This window comes from Ascaphus truei, chromosome 8, assembly GCF_040206685.1.
Source record: "Ascaphus truei isolate aAscTru1 chromosome 8, aAscTru1.hap1, whole genome shotgun sequence".
Classification (NCBI taxonomy): Eukaryota; Metazoa; Chordata; class Amphibia; order Anura; family Ascaphidae; genus Ascaphus; species Ascaphus truei.
Genome location: NC_134490.1, coordinates 48,149,362 through 48,167,971, shown reverse-complemented (window position 1 = coordinate 48,167,971; position 18,610 = coordinate 48,149,362). Strand labels below are relative to the sequence as shown.

At 40.4% G+C, this 18,610-nt stretch overlaps 1 protein-coding gene across 5 annotated transcripts in view; it reads right to left on the bottom strand.

Moving 5' to 3' along the window:
- Window positions 1-18,610, bottom strand: part of RBM20 (RNA binding motif protein 20) — a 141,474-nt gene that overhangs the window by 16,795 nt on the left and 106,069 nt on the right. For all 5 annotated transcript variants that reach the window (XM_075611845.1, XM_075611846.1, XM_075611849.1 and 2 more), the window contains exons 6-9: window positions 6,501-6,644; window positions 4,746-4,877; window positions 1,907-1,986; window positions 330-969 (exon numbers count right to left, since the gene is read on the bottom strand). In XM_075611845.1, coding sequence (XP_075467960.1) covers window positions 330-969; window positions 1,907-1,986; window positions 4,746-4,877; window positions 6,501-6,644 — 996 coding nt within the window. The remainder of the gene's footprint in view (window positions 1-329; window positions 970-1,906; window positions 1,987-4,745; window positions 4,878-6,500; window positions 6,645-18,610) is intronic.

Genomic DNA, 18,610 nt, shown 5'->3' with positions numbered 1-18,610 from the left:
TCCGTGCATAAGGATTGGGGAGATGGTGCACATCTGCAGAGGAGCTGTAAAGCAGATTTGAACCAAGTTTTCCCACTTGAAACCCAGTGTCGCTCCCATTTGGTCACTTGCTGGCTTCACCTCCCTCAGTATTAAAAAAATAAGTCTAAATATGGACAAAATAAAAGCAGTGATATTCAGCACTAGGTGTAATGTTAACAAATATTAGTTTCTTCATCAGACTGCAATGCGTTTGGTATGAGGGATAATGGAAGTCATTTACTATACCTCCCACAAAACAGCATATTAAGGTTTGTTAAATCAAACATCACAGATTCCACCATGTTTACCTTTTCAATGTCTTTATTTTCTTTGATACTCTTGTCATGTTCTTGCTCATTAGTTTCATCTGAATTCTTGTTCTTATCAACATTTTTCTGCCTGCTGCTATCACACTCATTGTTTGACTTTGGCTCTGAAGTGTCTTTCTTGCTTGTGCCCTCCTCATTGCTGCACCTGACCTCTCGTGTCCTGCCTTCCTCCTTCCTCTTAGGCTTTCCAGGCATATCTTGAAGCTTTGTTTCTGACTTTGGCTTGGCCTCTTTCCTATAATATTCCCCTTCTCTGCTTTTGTATCTGGACGATGAGTGGAGGTTGCCATATTTTTCCCGGTGTCCTCTGGGCCCATCAATCCGGTCATCCAATTCTTGCTTTTCAAGCTGTCGGGAGTAATGCTTCCGGTCATGCACCCAGTGGTCTGTCCTATCTCTCTTCTCTTCCCCATTGTCCCTCCAAGGACCTGTATCTCTGTTCTCTTCCCACCTACCATACACTGACTGGTCCCAGGACTCCCTTCCGTTTACCCATTCTGTCCTTGATGCACCCAAGGGACTGTGCGTAGAGCTGGCGGAGGTAAAACTAGGAGTGTGGGACCTTGGAGACAAGGAGCGACTCACAGGACTGCGAGACCTCGTCCTTTCATTTCGATACCTGCAGCCAAAAATAACATGGCGGTCATAATGGTCTTTTGTAGAACACAAGTAGGACTAGTAGCAAATTAATTTGGAAATTATATATATATATATATATATATATATATATATATATATATATATTTATATATATATAAAAAACAACATTACCATTCTCTCGTCCGGTAAAGAAAGACTGCACTCGGTTCAGTAATCATGAAAAACTGTATTGGGCATCTGAATAGAAAAGATAAGTCACCCAATACGACGTTTCGGTCCTGGAATAGGACCTTTCTCAAGGGGGTGCTATTCCAGGACCGAAACGTCGGATTGGGTGACTTATCTTTTCTATTCAGATGCCCAATACAGTTTTTCATGATTACTGAACCGAGTGCAGTCTTTCTTTACCGGACGAGATAATGGTAATGTTGTATTTCTATTATTTGAGACTAGCACCTGTCTATATGAACCAGTACATTGAGTGCAAGCTGTGATGTTTGTTTATATATATATATATATATATATATATATATATATATATATATATATATATATATATACTGCAATCCCGGGGCTGGGAATGGCCACCAATAGTGCTATTGCCAGTAAGCCAATGAATAAGGGGAACTTCTCCTTTTCATTGAATGTCGCAACTGACACCCATCATTTGGGGATACAACTTCAGAGCCAAATGTCACCTCTATGGGATCCTCAGCTGTAAGGCTGGACCCTCTCCTGTTTTTATTATTTATTTATTATTTATAAAATATTTTACCAGGAAGTAATACATTGAGAGTTACCTCTCGTTTTCAAGTATGTCCTGGGCATGGTTGACCTCTCAGAATCTTGATCAATATGACAACCTGTGTTTTAAAATGCCTTTTCCAAATACACTTACTAACCCACGTGGCCATGCATAACCCACTTTTAAATCTCCAGCTGTCAGCGAGTATTACCTGTCTGCATCACGGAACATATCTCTTTCCCTCTGCGAATGGATGTCATGGATAATGGCATCAACATTCTTACCTGGTTTCTGGAAAGAAATAGAAGCCACTTTCACTTTTGGACATCATATGCAAAGCTTTGAGCCACACAACTCAAAAGACAGGACTTTGACACCAGTAATGTCATTGCAATGGAAATGCTTGGACTTCCAAGTGTCTGGAATCAGAATATCTGCACTTTGTGATGTTTTAGATATTCAAGTAGACTTGTGGGACATGTGAAAAACCTTTTGAGTATCTTCTAACCTCAGAAAATAAGACTGTTGAATATGATGAGATCACCAAGGCTAAAAATAAGTATTTTTTCCAATGATCTCATAGAAAAGACCTGTGAGGTTTCAAAAGCTCTTAACTCTTTGTTTCATATATAAAGACCAATCGTGTTGGTTCATTAACACAATCAGCAATTAGGAATTAAAGAAGTAAGGAGCTACAAAACATATTGCATGTTGTATGGCTAGATATTCAGCACCACAATATAAATAGTATTATATATTAATATATTATATACAATCTATATTCTCATTTACTTTAATGTACACCATACTGAAACACTTGTGTCTACATATCATGTTGACTCTATTAATACTATCCAGCTCATAAGTGATTTACTATGCTGTATATCAGCTCTTGTGTGAAATGTAATACTCATCAGGGACCTTACATCTGACACACATCTCTGAGGCAGATAAGTTTACCTGTTCTCAACCTGGGTGGTTTCTTTGGCATACAATAAATTAAATGGAGAAAATTCAAAGATACACCACATGCAGAAATCCCTTTCTCACACATACATTAAGTAACTCTTGCTGATCTCTGAGTAATATCATAGCAAAGTATCTTGATACATTGACACATACTCTACATAACTAACTTGCTGTCAGTTTAATAAAAAGAAGAATTTTTTTTTTACAAGTAGCCGTGTAACGGAGACCCCAGATGCTTTTTCCAAATATCACATTTGAAACACACATTTGGGGACCTTTATTGAGTGCTAAAACTGCTTAGGGAGTCTTTTAGTCAAGCAGTAGGGCTTTTTTTGGAGTTCTATATTTGTATTACTTTTCACATTGTGGTTATGTCACATAAGCTACATCACTAAAGTTGTCACATCATTTTCAATAGTTAATTGCACAATTTCTGTAGTTTTAAAGCACCATCTTTTTCTGTATTTACAAATGTATAGTAGTTTCACTGGGTTATTATGTTATTAATAGTAGTACAGAGTTCTCCCTAGGTTCCTAATTCAATTATCAGACTCTTTTAAAACAGTGACTGCAAAAATACTTGTAACAAGGTTCAAAACGAGAGCGAAAGCCATAACACTTTTAATTATTCTGTTATTACTATGGAAAACAAGGGGAGTATTGTGAGTGCTTGTGTTGTTGTAAAACATTCATGCCAATTATACTTGAGAAAATAAAATAGTTAATTAATAAATATAAAGTGAGTGAAGTCCCAGTTGAGTTTCAACCAAGTAAGGACTGAACCTTAACAGCTGTGATTCTTTTCTAGACAGGAATGTGGTTTCCATTTCTGACGCATGTCACAGTGGCCAAGAAACCCATGTGGGCTCTGATGCCTCTTACAACCTGTGCTTGGCTTTTGGCAAAAAATATTCCTAATCACACATTTGCAAAAATAAACAAATGATACCGCTAAAAATTACATCTCGTAAGCATTAAGTAGAGATGAACTCAGGCTGATCGAACGCAAGCATTTGCTTTTTTGGAGACTCTTAATTGCGGTTTCAGTAAACAATTGGGTCCTTCCTTAATTTGTATTTTTGCTAAGCTTTCTATGTACAAATTTGTTACTTATGTACATTTCCCAAACGAATTGGACAAGTTCCTGGCACAGTCTGTCGATTGAGCGACAGCAGAACAGACCTGCAGACATTTAAAGCAGTGTCAGGAGGCAAGCGTGTGAAAATGTGATAAGACTCAAAGGATCACGGTGAGAGGCTAATGATTCTTCATTTGTAACAAAATCTTTTCATTTTCTAATATTCTATTGCTACTGTATATTATATCCCATTGGTCATGTGCATATTAGCAACCTTGGGTTAGCAACCACTCACACAGACATGTAACCTTTTCCATGCTTGGGCTGCTGTAGCTGTGGTCTCAGGTTGCACAGGGCAGTTTTTAAAGGGTTTAGGATTTCTGGTTGAAATGTACAATATATAAATCCTGCAGAGTTCCAGACAAACTCAACCTAACTCCAGCATGCTAAAAAACCATGCAAAAGATGATAAGAGTAATGTTATCTATAATACAGCTCCAGCCCTTAATACTTTCTTTGTAGCTAGCTAAATGGCTGCAGCATGAAGAAACTATATCTGCTTGCAGCATTTAACCTCTTCACTGCTTATCAGGATTAAGGAGTTGCATATATCAAATATCACAGGATTTTAGATCCCACACACAGGAATACCTAAAAAGATTATCCTGTAAAAATGTATACAGTCGAGAGTGCAATTAGGAAGTACAGAGCCCACAAACTATTGCGGGACAGCCTTTAGGACTCTTGAACATGACCTTGGTGAACTGGATGCAGGCTCAATAACACAATAATAAGGGGTGATTACTTCATTGCCAAGACCCTCCACAATACAGTGAACAAAAAGCAGAGATGACACCCTAAGGATGCATGCACAGATAGCAAATAAAGTTCAGCACAGACACTCGTCTAAGCAGATGTGTGAATAGTCAGAACCTGGGGAATGAAGAGTCTTCAGAATAAAGGCCCTCATCTTTTAATGCCCCTGAATAGTAACGTCACTTACCTTGAGCTGCAGCTCTTTGTAGCGCTTTGATATGCGGATCAGCAATTTTTCATCGTTTATCATCGCAGGCTTATCTTGGTAGAATTGCACCATGGCTTCTGCTGCCTCCGTGTACGCCATTTCCAGAAACGCCTTGTTAGAAAGGTTGGTTTGATCGCATTGTTATTAAAAGAAGGCACAAATAAGCAGCAATCTCAACATGTTGTGTCACTGTGCAAACCCTGAGGCAAAATCAGTGCAAAGGGAAAACATCTCGTTGCTTTCAATGGGATTCTTTTTCTATGATAAATAAGGTGCTCTTTTTTGCAGATTGTAGACTAGTAACTAGACCTCTATGCCACGATTTTAAATGCACCATTGGTTTTCTCCGGGATTATTGCTCTTATGTCTGTCCAGCCTTGCAGTGCAGAAAATGAGATTTGTCCAAACCAACCCCTTGTTTTCTCAGCTTTGTAAGCAGCATTTATATGTCACTTATCATTACAGTATATGGTCTGGTTATATTCAGCACTGTATGAGGGGAAAGGGGGATCATCTCAAATTAGACGCAGAAAGGTTACTGCCTGGATGGATAAGGGCATATACAGGTACCCTTATAGATATACAAAGAAAACACTGATACAACTTATCTCTCACTACTGACATAAATAACCTATTACTTAAAGGCTGAGGTTTTCATCTAAAGATCAGACAGCAGACCTAGTAAGACAGTAGGTACAGTATGCAAATTGTCCATTTTGGTTGAGCAAAGGGTTCCTATCTGCTTCCCACTTGTACGTAACTGCCGAAGTCTACAAAATGTATAGGCATAAAACCCAGAAATAATGACCCCACCTGGCTGAGGTCCAAATGGTGTTCTATATAGTTACATAGTTAACTAGTAGATGAGTTTGAAAAAAGACATGCGTCCATCAAATTCAACCGATGCAAAATTTAGACGACAGATACTTTATCCTATATCCGCACTTACAGTATATTGATGCAGAGGAAGGCAAACAAAAAAAAACCAGTGACATATCATCCAATAAGGGTAAAAATAAATTTCTTCCTGACTCCAAGAATTGGAATTCAGATTACTCCCTGGATCAACATGATCCCGAGGTTTACCTATTTGATATATTCCTGTATACCTTTCCTTTCTAAAAAGGTGTCCAACTTTTTTTTTAAGATATCTATTGTATCTGCCATCACAGTCTCCATGGGTAATGAATTCCACATTGTAACTGCCCTTGCAGTAAAGAACCCTTTCCTTTGTTGCTGGGGAATTCTCCGTTCCTCCAAACTAAAGGGATGCCCCCGAGTCCTTTGTACTGCCCGTGGGATGAATAGTTCATTTGAAAGCTCCTTGTATTGTCCCCGAATATATTTGTATATAGTTGTCATATCCTTTCTTAGATACCTTTTTTCTAATGTAAATAAATCTAATTTAGCTAGCCTCTCCTCATAAATCAGATTATCCATCCCCTTTATTAATTTGGTGGCTCTTCTCTACACTTTCTCTAGTTCCATAATGTCTTTTCTTAGGATTGGTGCCCAAAATGTTACTCCATATTCAAGGTGCGGTCTTTCTCATACTTTATAAAGGGGCATAATTATGTTTACTTCCCTTCCATCCATTGCCCGTTATATGTTGATTATCTCACCTGAAATTTCTTAATAGAAGTACAGAATTTCACTTCAGTGTGTAGTACTTTTTGTTTTTTGTACCATACCTGACAACACAAAAATTGTGATAAACACACGTGGGAATGTTACCTGGTTGGTGGATTTCATGAGGATGTAGTTGGTGACTTTTCCAAAAGGAAGTCCTAGGTGAACAACATCATTCTCATTGCAGCATCCTTCTGGGAGATTGCAAATATGGACCACTCGACTGGAAGCAGATTTCCTCTGCGGGAACTAAACAATCATAACATAAATAAGTGTTGCCCCCAATATACATGAATTCCTTCTATAATCCTCGGTGTGCTAGAAAGGCTCAATGTTGGCTGTGTGTAACATCAAAAGTGTCACATATAAAGTGTCTGTGGAGTTAATACTGAAGTTAGAATTGGAGGTGAATACTACAAGAAGATTTGAACTCTGCACCACAACAACAACTGTGAGAACTTTACTTTCTAAATGCTGTGATTATTTGTACTCTTTCTATCCTCCAATAACTGGTTTAGTCTCTCCTGCATCTCAATATGCCCTCCCTATTGCTTTTTCTATTTACTATTTCCTCACTTCTTTGTGAGCGTTTCTGTTCTCTCCAACTTCCCCACTCCCCTCCTATCCACATTTCTTCATCTCTCCCATCCACCTCTGCATGTACCCATACACTGCACCATTATGTATACACCTCTTTCCCAACAACTTCTTTACCCCTCAATAAAAAGCTCCGCCATACATTCTCTATTCACACCCTCTATCTACTCCTTCCTGCTGGGGATATCTCTCCTAATCCTGGACCCAGCCATGTACACACCTGCTCTCATCCATGCCTCCTTACCACCTCTTCCCCTGCTAATGGTGTTAACCTACAGTATCTAATTTAATACTGACTAACCTTAAAATTCACCTCACAAATCAAGCATTCCAATAGCCTGCACTCATGGCTATTGTCCCACCCACAGTCACTCCTACCACCCATTGTGGCCAAGCACTGCCATCTACAGCACTTATTCCCTCACCTGCTGTCTCTGCAAGTCTCCCATCATAACACTTAGATTGTAAGCTCTTGGGGCAGGTATTTCCTTTATGGTTGTCTGATTTTGCTGCACTTATTGTATTATTATAATTCCCTGTACTGTATTCTTTGTGAAGCGCTGAGTACACTTTTGGCGCTATATAAATAAAGACATACAATACAATGTACAACTTCTTGGCAGTGCACTACAGCCCACATCTTGCAGTAAAGAGGTTGGAAAACACACATCCATGTACAATACATAGTTAAGCCTCAGGCTGTAAAACCTTTAATGCTTTACCATTCCTGCATGAGAGAACATCATGAAAAGTGTCAATGTTTGACATCTACCCCTTCTATCTTAGAACACTGTAATGCAGAAGGACAGTTTTTCATGTTTCTGGTTTTTGTTTAACCAGTTTTGCAGCCGGGAGGGTCGGAGAAGTGAACTACATTCTGTTTCCTTTTTGATTTGAGTGCCTTCGACCTAATATATTCAGAATCTTGCAACCTCTGAGATCATGAGCCGGAGCATGATGAGCTGGAGATCAGTGCCCACAGGGACACAGCCCAAAGTAATATTGGAAGCATGGCAAGCTATTTCTACGTTTCCCCAGAACAGATTTCGAGTGGACACAAAGCCTTACTCTTCCACAAACTACGAGAGATAGCGGTAAATGACCTCGAGGATTAGGACGAACAGGCAAACACTTATCATTGAGCAGAGGAACAAGTCACAAGCTGCATGGTGCCTCTTTCATATTGTGTTACTGAAGGGTAAATAATCTTCTAAGAGCCATCCACACAAAGCTACATTCACTGCTTACATTGTCCAATTCTTAGTGCAATCAGTCCAGTAAGAATGATACCTTGCATATTTGTTATCACATCAATTCTGTTACCATTGACTAGCACAAAGAAACAACGTTCTTATCCTTAATGCTTACTCCACTCTAAAAAGATTGAGAAAATCAAAGCAATAATAAGAAAAATAGAAGCGCCTTAAAAATGATTGACTCTGCACTTAGGGCCATATTTACTAAGCAGAGCTACTCAATAACACACCTTCTAGCACTGCTTAGTAAATCCAGGCCTTTGAGAGCCATTTAAGTGAATATGCAATAAGGTGACTTTCAGCACAGAAAGGCCCAGATCCACAAAACAGTGCTAAACTTTAGCACTCCTTTAGTCCTATTTATATGAATGGGAGCTGAGGCCAAAGCTTTGGACCCTTCTGCGGATCTGGTCTTTGACGGGATTGCAAGAATAGTGGCGACATTAACACTTTAGTGCTGCACCATCGCTATTTGTAGAATTACACCCCGATTTAAAGTTAGACGAAACAGTCATTAGCAGCTTGTTTTAAAATAAGATCATGAGGTTATAGCGCTATCGCTATGTAAACTTTCTGTCTCTCCATCACACGCCTGTGCGTATTAATTACATCTGCTCCTCATTGCATCAGAACGCGCCCTTAAAAATTTAACTTTTGTCCTCTTATATCAAATACTTGGGAGTAAAGATATTGGGGAACTACCAATCCTTATGTCACCATAATTATCCAGCCCTAGTTCGGAAAATGAAACAAGATCTAGACAAATTTATTTTATTTATAAAATATTTTACCAGGAAGTAATACATTGAGAGTTACCTCTCGTTTTCAAGTATGTCCTGGGCACAGAGTAAAACAAATAATACTTGGTTACAAATACAGTTACATAAATGAACAGGGTATACATTATATACAAGACATTGCGTGCACAGTTAAAGAAAATATATATTATGAGTGTATGAAACAGTTACAGACCAGATTAAAATGTGAGACAGCCTTAGATTTGAAAGAACTTAAACTGGTGGTGGATGTGAGAGTCTCTGGTAGGTTGTTCCAGTTTTGGGGTGCACGGTAGGAGAAGAAGGAGCCAAATATCATGGATTGGGAGAATGATCTCGGTTAAAATGAATATACTCCCCAGATTACTATACTACTTCCAGACTCTCCCGATCCACATCCCTGGCTCAGAATTGAAGAATATTCAAAAACAAATTTTCCATTTCATCTGGCAGGGGAAAAAACCTAGATTCGCAAGGGCAGTTCTACTTGCTTCAAAGGGGAGAGGGGGCCTGGGAGTCCCAGATATTACAAGATACTATCAAGCCGCCCAGCTGCGACAGGTAGTAGTTTGGAACGCGGAACCAGACCAATATTGCTGGCTGGACATAGAAATGCAATACGCTGGCACGCCTTCTCTGCCAGCATGCCTTTGGTCCCTGAGCAGGGAGGACTTGCAGAACAGCAAATTTAAATTAGGACCAATGAGGCACACATGGGAGACTTGGACGACATGCAAACTTAAATTCAAGCTCACGGCCCCCAAATCTCAACTCACCCCAATTATTAAAAATCCCAAATTCCCACCTGGCTGTGAGCCCAGACAATTTGATCAGTTTACGACTAAAAAAATAAGGGCGGTTGCCGACTTCCTGAGCTTAGGGCAATTCCTGAGTTATGAAAGATAACAAAATAAATATGAAATAGTTGGACTGAATGTCTTTCAATACCTCCAAATTCAGCACTTTATTCAAACATTATCCCCAACATTGGAATTTCCCCCTCTCACCAACTTTGAAAGGCTGTGCAAGGAAACAGCCCACCAAAAAGGTCTCATAACACAAATTTATACAGAATTGGAAAGGGCGACAGAAGCCGCCGTCCATGACTACATGCTTCATTGGGCAGCAGAATTTGATATAGTTATAGACCGAGAGGACTGGGAAAGTTTTTGGGAATCAGCCTCAGGAACTTCCATATGTACTACAATCAAAGAGAATATATACAAAATATTGTTTCGCTGGTACCTTACTCCAGTTAGAATAAATCAAATCTACCCTCTGGCCTCCGATCTATGTTGGAGAGGCTGCGGACAAAAAGGTGACATGGCCCACATGTGGTGGTCGTGTCCAGAAATTCAGAAATATTGGGAAACCATACAGTCTCTAATTAAAGAGGTCACAGACCTCACCATACCCATTGATCCGCTGACCTACTTATTGGCCAGGCCAATTGAGAATATTGACCGCCCAACAAGAAAATTGATCTCCTTCATTCTCACGGCGGCTAGATGTGCGGTGGCAGCTTCATGGAAGAGGGTGTCTCCCCCCCTAGGCAAACAGTTAAAAAGAGAATCCAAGAGGTAATGCTGATGGAGAAACTATCAGCCTTCCTAAAGAGGAAGACGGTACCTATAAATTATGGGAGCCATGGCTGACCCGAATAGCAGACTAAAACTGGCTATCCCCAGCAAGCGATGGATGTGACATGGGAGGAATTCCTCATGGTGAACTGAGGAGGACGGGACCTTCCTTCCTCTAAACCCACCCCCTTCCCCCCTCTCTCCCCCCCCCCCCCCCTCTCTCTCTCTTTTTCTATTCTCACGCTAGCCCTGCCGACCCAAGATCAGTATGTTTATTTGTAAAATGTGTACCACATAATGCCTAATAAAAAAATTGGAAAAAAAAAATGTCACTTTTGGGGGGTTACACTCTGCGCCCGCTGAGCGTATCAGAAGGAAGTGCAGCGGGACAATGAGTGAGGAACAAGATGCCAGTGCGCTCAAACCTCACACTTTTATAAATAATCAATTCCTTCCCTTCTTCTCCGGGGTCCTGGGCTACTGCAAAGAATATGAAACATTGCCAGGTAGCGCCTGCGCATCAATAAAGCAGCAATTGCAGCCACGGACCCAGGAAATGTGGGGCTCTCAGTGCGGTAGTAGCTGGTCCGCGTATAACTAAATAGGGTCTTAAATTAAGAACAGCGGTTAATCACACTCTATATTGGACGCGAATATAAAACGTGCAATATAATGTTAAAGTGGCAATTGAAGCAGGTGATTTTTTTCTGTGTTATTTAAAAAAACATATAATCGAATCAAGGGGTCTCCTAAACTGAACCTCGTTAATTTCAGCTCCGGGGACCCCCTACTTCCAGAGATACAGACCTCTGTAGGAGGCGCCGGTAACCACTCCACTCGCTGGGTTTACGTAATAGCACTTTGCCTCCATGACAAAAGACAGGTCAACCTTTTGTGGACGGGTCTTATCTCTCACTCATCAATCTTTCGTGCCATTTACGGCTCATGTGACCAACAGAGGAGGGACAGGGCGTCGTTTCCAATGGTTTTTGTTTATCTGATAATCCCAGCATTTTTTGCAGCCAGGAGATATTGAAACGCTACCATTGTCTGCTAACAAACGTTGTTTATACGCTCATTTCCTATACCATCCATTAGCAGAGACCTTGAAGCAGTTGTGCTGAGCTAGAAAAGATGCAATTTCATTCTGTGCATGTGAGAATCGGCAAGTGCTCCCTAGTAAAATTCCATTCCTCACAGTCATTTGCGTGCGAAACGAAATGAATTGATACAGTGCAAGATGCTACCCTGCATTTGCCCTCTGTGGACATAAATAGCTATTTGCAGAATGCATGGCTAGACTTTTCTAGAAACCCGACTACTTTGTTTATGATTATGCAAACCGCCAAGTCTACCTTCCGTGCCACTCTGCGAAATGGCACTTGCTTTATTTGGAAGTGAATATTAGCACGCAAATGATTTTCGAAGTCGTAATCAAATGGCGTCGATAAATCAAGCCCTGGCCGGACTTCCACAATCCTTTCCTGTATAACGCTTTCCGTGCATGGTATAATATGAGCACAGCGAATCCCTGAACCAAAGAGCATAATATAATCTCACGGTGTCCTGGCTGCAAAGCTGGGGCAGAACATATTGCACCAGGATTTAGCACGGAAATGTGTGGGGTGTTCTTCTTTGGTAAATGTGGGGCATTACTTCTGCACTTGTTTTACCCCACATTGGGGGCTGGGAGACTTTAATAAGTGACCCTCGTTGTGACCTGCCGAGGACAACTGGAAACATAGAGCTTTCAAGCAGCATTACTGGTGAAATTTATAATAAGAATTTTTTTATTTAATATATGCAGCCTTTGATTAACCTATAATGAAAGCGAACTACCTAAGCTGCCGATTCGTTCTCCCGTGATCCACTCGTTCTCCCGTGATCGATCAGAAAAGATTCTGCAAAATCTATATACTCTGAAAGCTGCAGTTCAAGCAATATCCCTCATTGTGACCTGCCGAGTACAACTGGAAACATAGAGCTTTCAAGCAATATCCTGCATGTGTTTTTTTTTTTAATAAATCAGTTCTGTAGTAAGAAAAAATACTTTTAGCATTTTCTGTTTTTAAAAAAAAAAACAACTTTGAAAGACCAATTTTCTTGTATTCTATTTTAACAAGCATGCCTGTTTCTATAGCAACCATTTACATTCCCCATATTTAAAGATGTCGACAAACTTTGCCGATCAATAGACGGAGAACGAATTGATTGGCAGCTATGCAGTTCTTTAGGTAAGTAGAGATTGCCCACATGAAACTATTGAAATAAAAAAAAAACTAAAAAAAACTAGAGCATGAACTGCAGCTTGAAGTGGCTGCTTTGGATCATTTTCATCCGAAAAAATCCCCACTGATGTCAACGGCGCAGTATATCGAATTATCCGTTTAGTGGGCCTGGGCTTGTAACACCTTCAGTGCATGAGAAGTCGGAAACACATTACAGTACAATGCAGACCCCACTGGCACTGAAGGGTTAAAGGTGCAGTCTCTCAAACCGACACCACGTTGTCGCATCTTTTAGTCCCAGATAAAGGCAGGAAACGTCATACTTCTCTTATGTGGGGTTAATTTACAGGGATTAAATAAAATGCTAACAGGCCCACCGTCCCTAAAAACAGCAAATAAAAATAACACCTATTCCCTTTAGGGAAAACTAACTACACCGTAGCTTTAGACCTTGCTAACTGGATGGCCAGCTAAGCTGGTTCCCAAGCGAAAACATGCCCTGGCATATGCCACTGTGAAACACAGTCTCTGCATACAACAATAAAGTGTTTTTGCTTATCTGTCAGTCCTTTGGAGCAGACGTTGCCGCTTCAGCATGGTCTCTCCTCTTTTCTTCCAAGGGGACTCAGCCCCACATTGAGCCCAGAGAAACTCCTCTGTAGGTCCTCTGTACCAGCTTCCACAGCTGGGGAGCACTTTCTATCTCCCTCCTCCCCCCCCCCTTCTCTGGGGAAAACAGTCTCTCAGCATAGCAGCTTTCAGTCTGTCTTTTAAACCACTTCCTTGTTCACTCAGACCAGGCTGATTATTTATATTTATATATATATATATAGTGATACCATCACTGTCCTCTAGGGGCTGGAACAGTGCAGTAAGTGTGTTTACCAGTCCACAGAGAGTTACTTCCTCAAAGAGAAGCCAGCAGCAGCTGCTAACTAATGGAGTTAATCAGCATGGTCTGAGTGAACAAGGAATGTGTGTGTTAATTTAATTCCTAACTGGTAACAGTTGTTTGGAGGTAAGTAGCCCCTCCTACCAGAGCTGACCCCTCCCCACCTTTTTAACTTGGGAGGTTCTAGAATTTTGCTGAATGGACAGGACTCACTGTGGTTGTTCCCCTCATACAGAGGTAAAAGGAAGGGTTCACAGTTTAATGTTAGGATCTGCAAATTTGGTTATACCTTGACGTTTGGTATGCAGGCTTATGACGCTTTGGCCAAAGGGTTTAACTAAATAATAAAGAAAATATTATTATTATTATTTAAGTATTTAAACTTTATACTTATTACCATATATGTTTTGTCAATTGGATGTAGCATTGGGCACCCCTGTCTTTTGTTCTGTGTCCCTGAGCTCACTCACCACCCCCCGGCAGGCTTTCTCCCTGGCCCAGCACCGAGCTTTCCCCACCGGGGTCAGCCTCTCTCCCCGGCCCAGCACTCACTCTCAGCACACACTGTCTGTGTTGTCGACGGGTCCGGTCTAGCCCCGATCACATGACCCCTTGACATCGTCCTGGTACAGGGAGCCGGCTGGGACAAACCTATCCAAATTGCCAAATGCGTTTCACTGCTGCTTCAGAGGATCAACATTTAGCGAGACAGTAAAGTATAGGGTTAATTCTCTTAATTCTCTGGTGCGCTGGCATAGACTGTAAATAGTTGATGATGAAGATAATTGTTTCTTTTACTGTGTGTGTGCCTCCATGTATGTCCATTAGCAATAAAGCATTGAATAGGAAAAAAAACAAACCTTGGAGATGTTCTAAATCGGGAGCCATGCTCAGACCGCGTTATAAGCAGATCCGCGTGTTAGCGGATCGCGGTATAACGGTGTTGAGCTGTAAATAAATAAATATATAGATATATATTCCATTTTTTTTTTCTTTTTCCCTAAAACTGACATTATTCACATTCAGTCTAAACTATTATTTTTTTATGAGAAATAAATGTTAGGCAAAAAAATATAGACTATACATACATCAAGTTCAACCTATGCTAAATGTAGATGAAAGATACATTAGCCTATATTTATACTTACAGTACAGTTACTCCAAATATTGGGAATCAGATTACTCCCTGGATCAGCATCCTTCCCATGTTTACTTATTTGGTATATCCCTGTATACCTTTCCTTTCTAAAAAAAAATGTCCAACCTTTTTTTTAAAGATATCCATTGTATCTGCCATCACAGTCTCCATGGGTAATGAATTCCACATTGTAACTGCCCTTCCTGTAAAGAACCCTTTCCTTTGTTGTTGGTGAAATCTCCTTTCCTCCAAGCTTAAGGGATGACCCGAGTCCTTTGTACTGCCTTTGGGATGAATAGTTCTTTTGAATGCTCCTTGTACTGTCCCCGAATAAATTTGTATATAGTTATCATATCCCCTCTTAGGCACCTCTTTTCTAATGTAAATAAATCTAATTTAGCTAGCCTCTCCTCATAAGTTAGATTGTCCATCCCCTTTATTCATTTGGTGGCTCTTCTCTGCACTTTATTCTAGTTCCAGAATGTCTTTTCTAGCATCAGATATTTCTTGGGGCCTCATAAAAGGAATATGGGAGAGTCACTATAGGGAGAGCCAAAGTAGGGAGAATGAAAACATGTTTATTGAAGGGTAACAGAAACAACGCAAAATATGTTTTCTAAATGAGAGTATCAGTCAATGACCCTTTATACATCTTGTCAGAATTTAAATACAAACACGGACTGCTAAGCCCGCTGACAACCCTTAATACGAGAACTATGAGGTTAAGGTGCTGTCCTTTGAAGTGGTATGCCTGTGCACCTTATTAGAGAGTGATATGTCAGAGCCTTTCCTCTGCAAAATGGGGGCAAACTAAATGCACTGGAAGTGTTAACGATAACAATCCCAGTGCTTGTCCCCAGGTTTGCTGTCCGGAGACTTAAATACACCCCCTGCCATAGGGTATACAGTACTTTTTTTCTAGGGCTTTGTATACTGCCAGTGCTCTATAGTAAATACCTTTTATAAGGAATGCTTTATACACAGGACTTTTGGAGAATGTGTTTACACTTCCTCTGGCTTGCTCTCCCGTTTTATTTCAATGCATTTACAAGCCGCTGTCCTCACCCAGCTGACACAGAGGGACTAACGCGGTAACCCAATGCAGGGGGGGGGGTACTCTCCTTGCTGTATGGGACACTGCAAAGTGATCTGCTAATAATTTAGCGGGTACTCCTGGGGATATTCTGTTGCAGACAAATGTATGTCCCCGGGCACTGTTGACAGGGGAGAAAGCTGTTGTTTGTTGCTGGCTGAGCGTTGCTCTGCCCTGTATGCAGCAGGTGGGGATTTCAACACCAGCCCTTCCATTAATCAGGTCCCTGCTGGTTCAGCATGCAGAAAGTGGCTAGCCATGAAAGCCTCTGATCAGTTTGGTCTTACGCCCTACACAGGACCAATACTTTCCTACTGAAAAACCTGGAATATCACGGGTTTCTATTTACGGATGTACAGTTTTTGCAAGAACAAAAAAACACATTTGTTTTAAAAGGGATTTTTGCCGCTCTCGCTATACATTATAAACAAAATTAATTCTACAGTCAGGTTCAAATAGCAAAATTCTTAAAATGAGGTACAGTACCACTAGCTTTTATGTCTCTTTATTTAGCTTCTGCCTCTGACATTGAGAAGATCAAGGGTCCCATTTACTAAACAGTGCTAAGCCGCAAGGAACTTTACAACTCATTCACTTGAATAGGCTATAAATTGCCCTTAGTCTTGGCCCTGCTTAGTAAATATGGCCACAAATGATTAAAGCTCCAATTCCATATACCAACATGCACTCAAACTTCAGAAAATGGCATTCCCCTATACAGTACTCTCCTTTGTAATTTAGGATGGGTTTAGGAGTTTGACAGATTGCAGCTGATGTGTGAAAGGCACAGCAATAATGCAACATGGTTCAGTTAGGACTCGTACTCCGTAAGGAAAAAGGAAAATGGAAAACTATTTGTTGATCTCGCCATGAAACATGGGATCCGCCTCAAAAAGGACAAGGGAATTTGGGACAGCACTTTTAAGGGGGAAATCACAATACTCCCACCCCAAAAAAACATTCCCATCCGCTGAGAAATCCCAGCAGAGGAGGATCAGCTCTGGATATTCAGATTGGATTATTAGGCAATCATTCCTGTGCAAACACAATCATTTGTTTCATCAACAAAGCAACAAAACTATCTCCCCTTAGTCATGTGGCTGCAAAACTTTACCTTCTTCAATCACATAAACAACATTTAAAGTAGTAACAAAGGAGGAGAGGGAGTAGGGGGTATGATACCTTTTATTGGACCAACAAGTAGTTGATATGTTACAAGCTTTCCAACCTCTCGAGGTCCTTCATCAGGTCCTACCCCTACCCTGAGAGGTTGGTAAGCTTGTAACAGATCAACTACTTGTTGGTCCAATAAAAGGTATCATACCCCCTACTCCCTCTCCCTCCTCTGTTACTACACGGAAGACAGGACCAACAAGGCCCCCACCCTTCTTTGCTTTCCTCCAACATTTAAACACAGTCTAAAACGTGGACACTTTCACTAGCAAAGGTACGAAACGGCAACACAGTTGTAAGTTGTAGGGCCAATACTAATGGTGTTAATTGGAATAATTTCACCCTTATATACATTATATCCAGCGGAATATATATCTTCTCATTTAGAAAATTGAGGGGGAAATAAGAGCCCGCAGTACAATATAAGCCTATAACACAAAGTATGATGTGTTCTGTTACACTGGTCCAGCAATGGCAGTCAGGGATAGGGAAAAATGACAGTCACCTTACTCCACTTCCGAGTGGTGACAGGTATCTTGACATCTGTGAAAACATTTAGGAAGCCCCATCTTGGTGAACTTCAAATGGTCTTAGCACCAGGCTTAGGGAGGTACAAGCTTTGCCACTGTCTTGGCTGGAGTGTCCATGCTTTTTCTTAGCCTGAGACAGAACCCTAATGTAAATTCCTCACTTCCAATCTCTCCTTTGAATAGGAAGTGTGGGGACTACTATAACTATTCAGGAAAACGAACCTACGTAATCTCTGCCAAATCTCTTAATAGAAAAGCCCAGAAAAGCAAAATACTTAGGAAAAATCAATATTCAGCCCATTCTTTTTTTTTTATTGTGTTTTTCTTCTCATTTGTTCTCAGAACTTATATTATTCGCACAGAATTATATATTTTTACTTCATTACTAGAAAACCTCAACAGTCTTATCAGGTCTTTTTTTTTAATTTTAGATGAAGAAATTGGCAGCCTTTTTGTGTTCTGAAAAATAGCAGAAATCTGTGTAGTGGTACATCATAAAAAAAATAAGCAGAAACGTGTGGATATGGGATACAAACACAGAAATCACCCAGCCTCCACCCTTAAGACCTGATGCAGTTTGTTTTAACCACGTTGCTATTCGCTCCTGGAGAAACAGGGATGAATATTGATAGTATGAACAAATATAAATGCCGCATTTGGGAGATGTGCTGGATTTGTAGGCTACAAAACGTCTCTCTTTATAATTTTGGTACGTCTATTGATCCACCAAGAAACTGTTTTGTATTCCCACAGCATATACAAATCGTAATTATCGTCCCGACACACAGGGAAGAGTTAATGCAAACTTAGAATAAAATAAACTTTTTTTTTTTTTTGCGAGATTGAGAAACATCAAATCCCCAAATAATCCAATCTGGCTGAATGGAGAGAGCTTTACAGCTCAGTAATAATAATAATAATGATAATAAGTATTTTTAGGCAGAGCTACAGT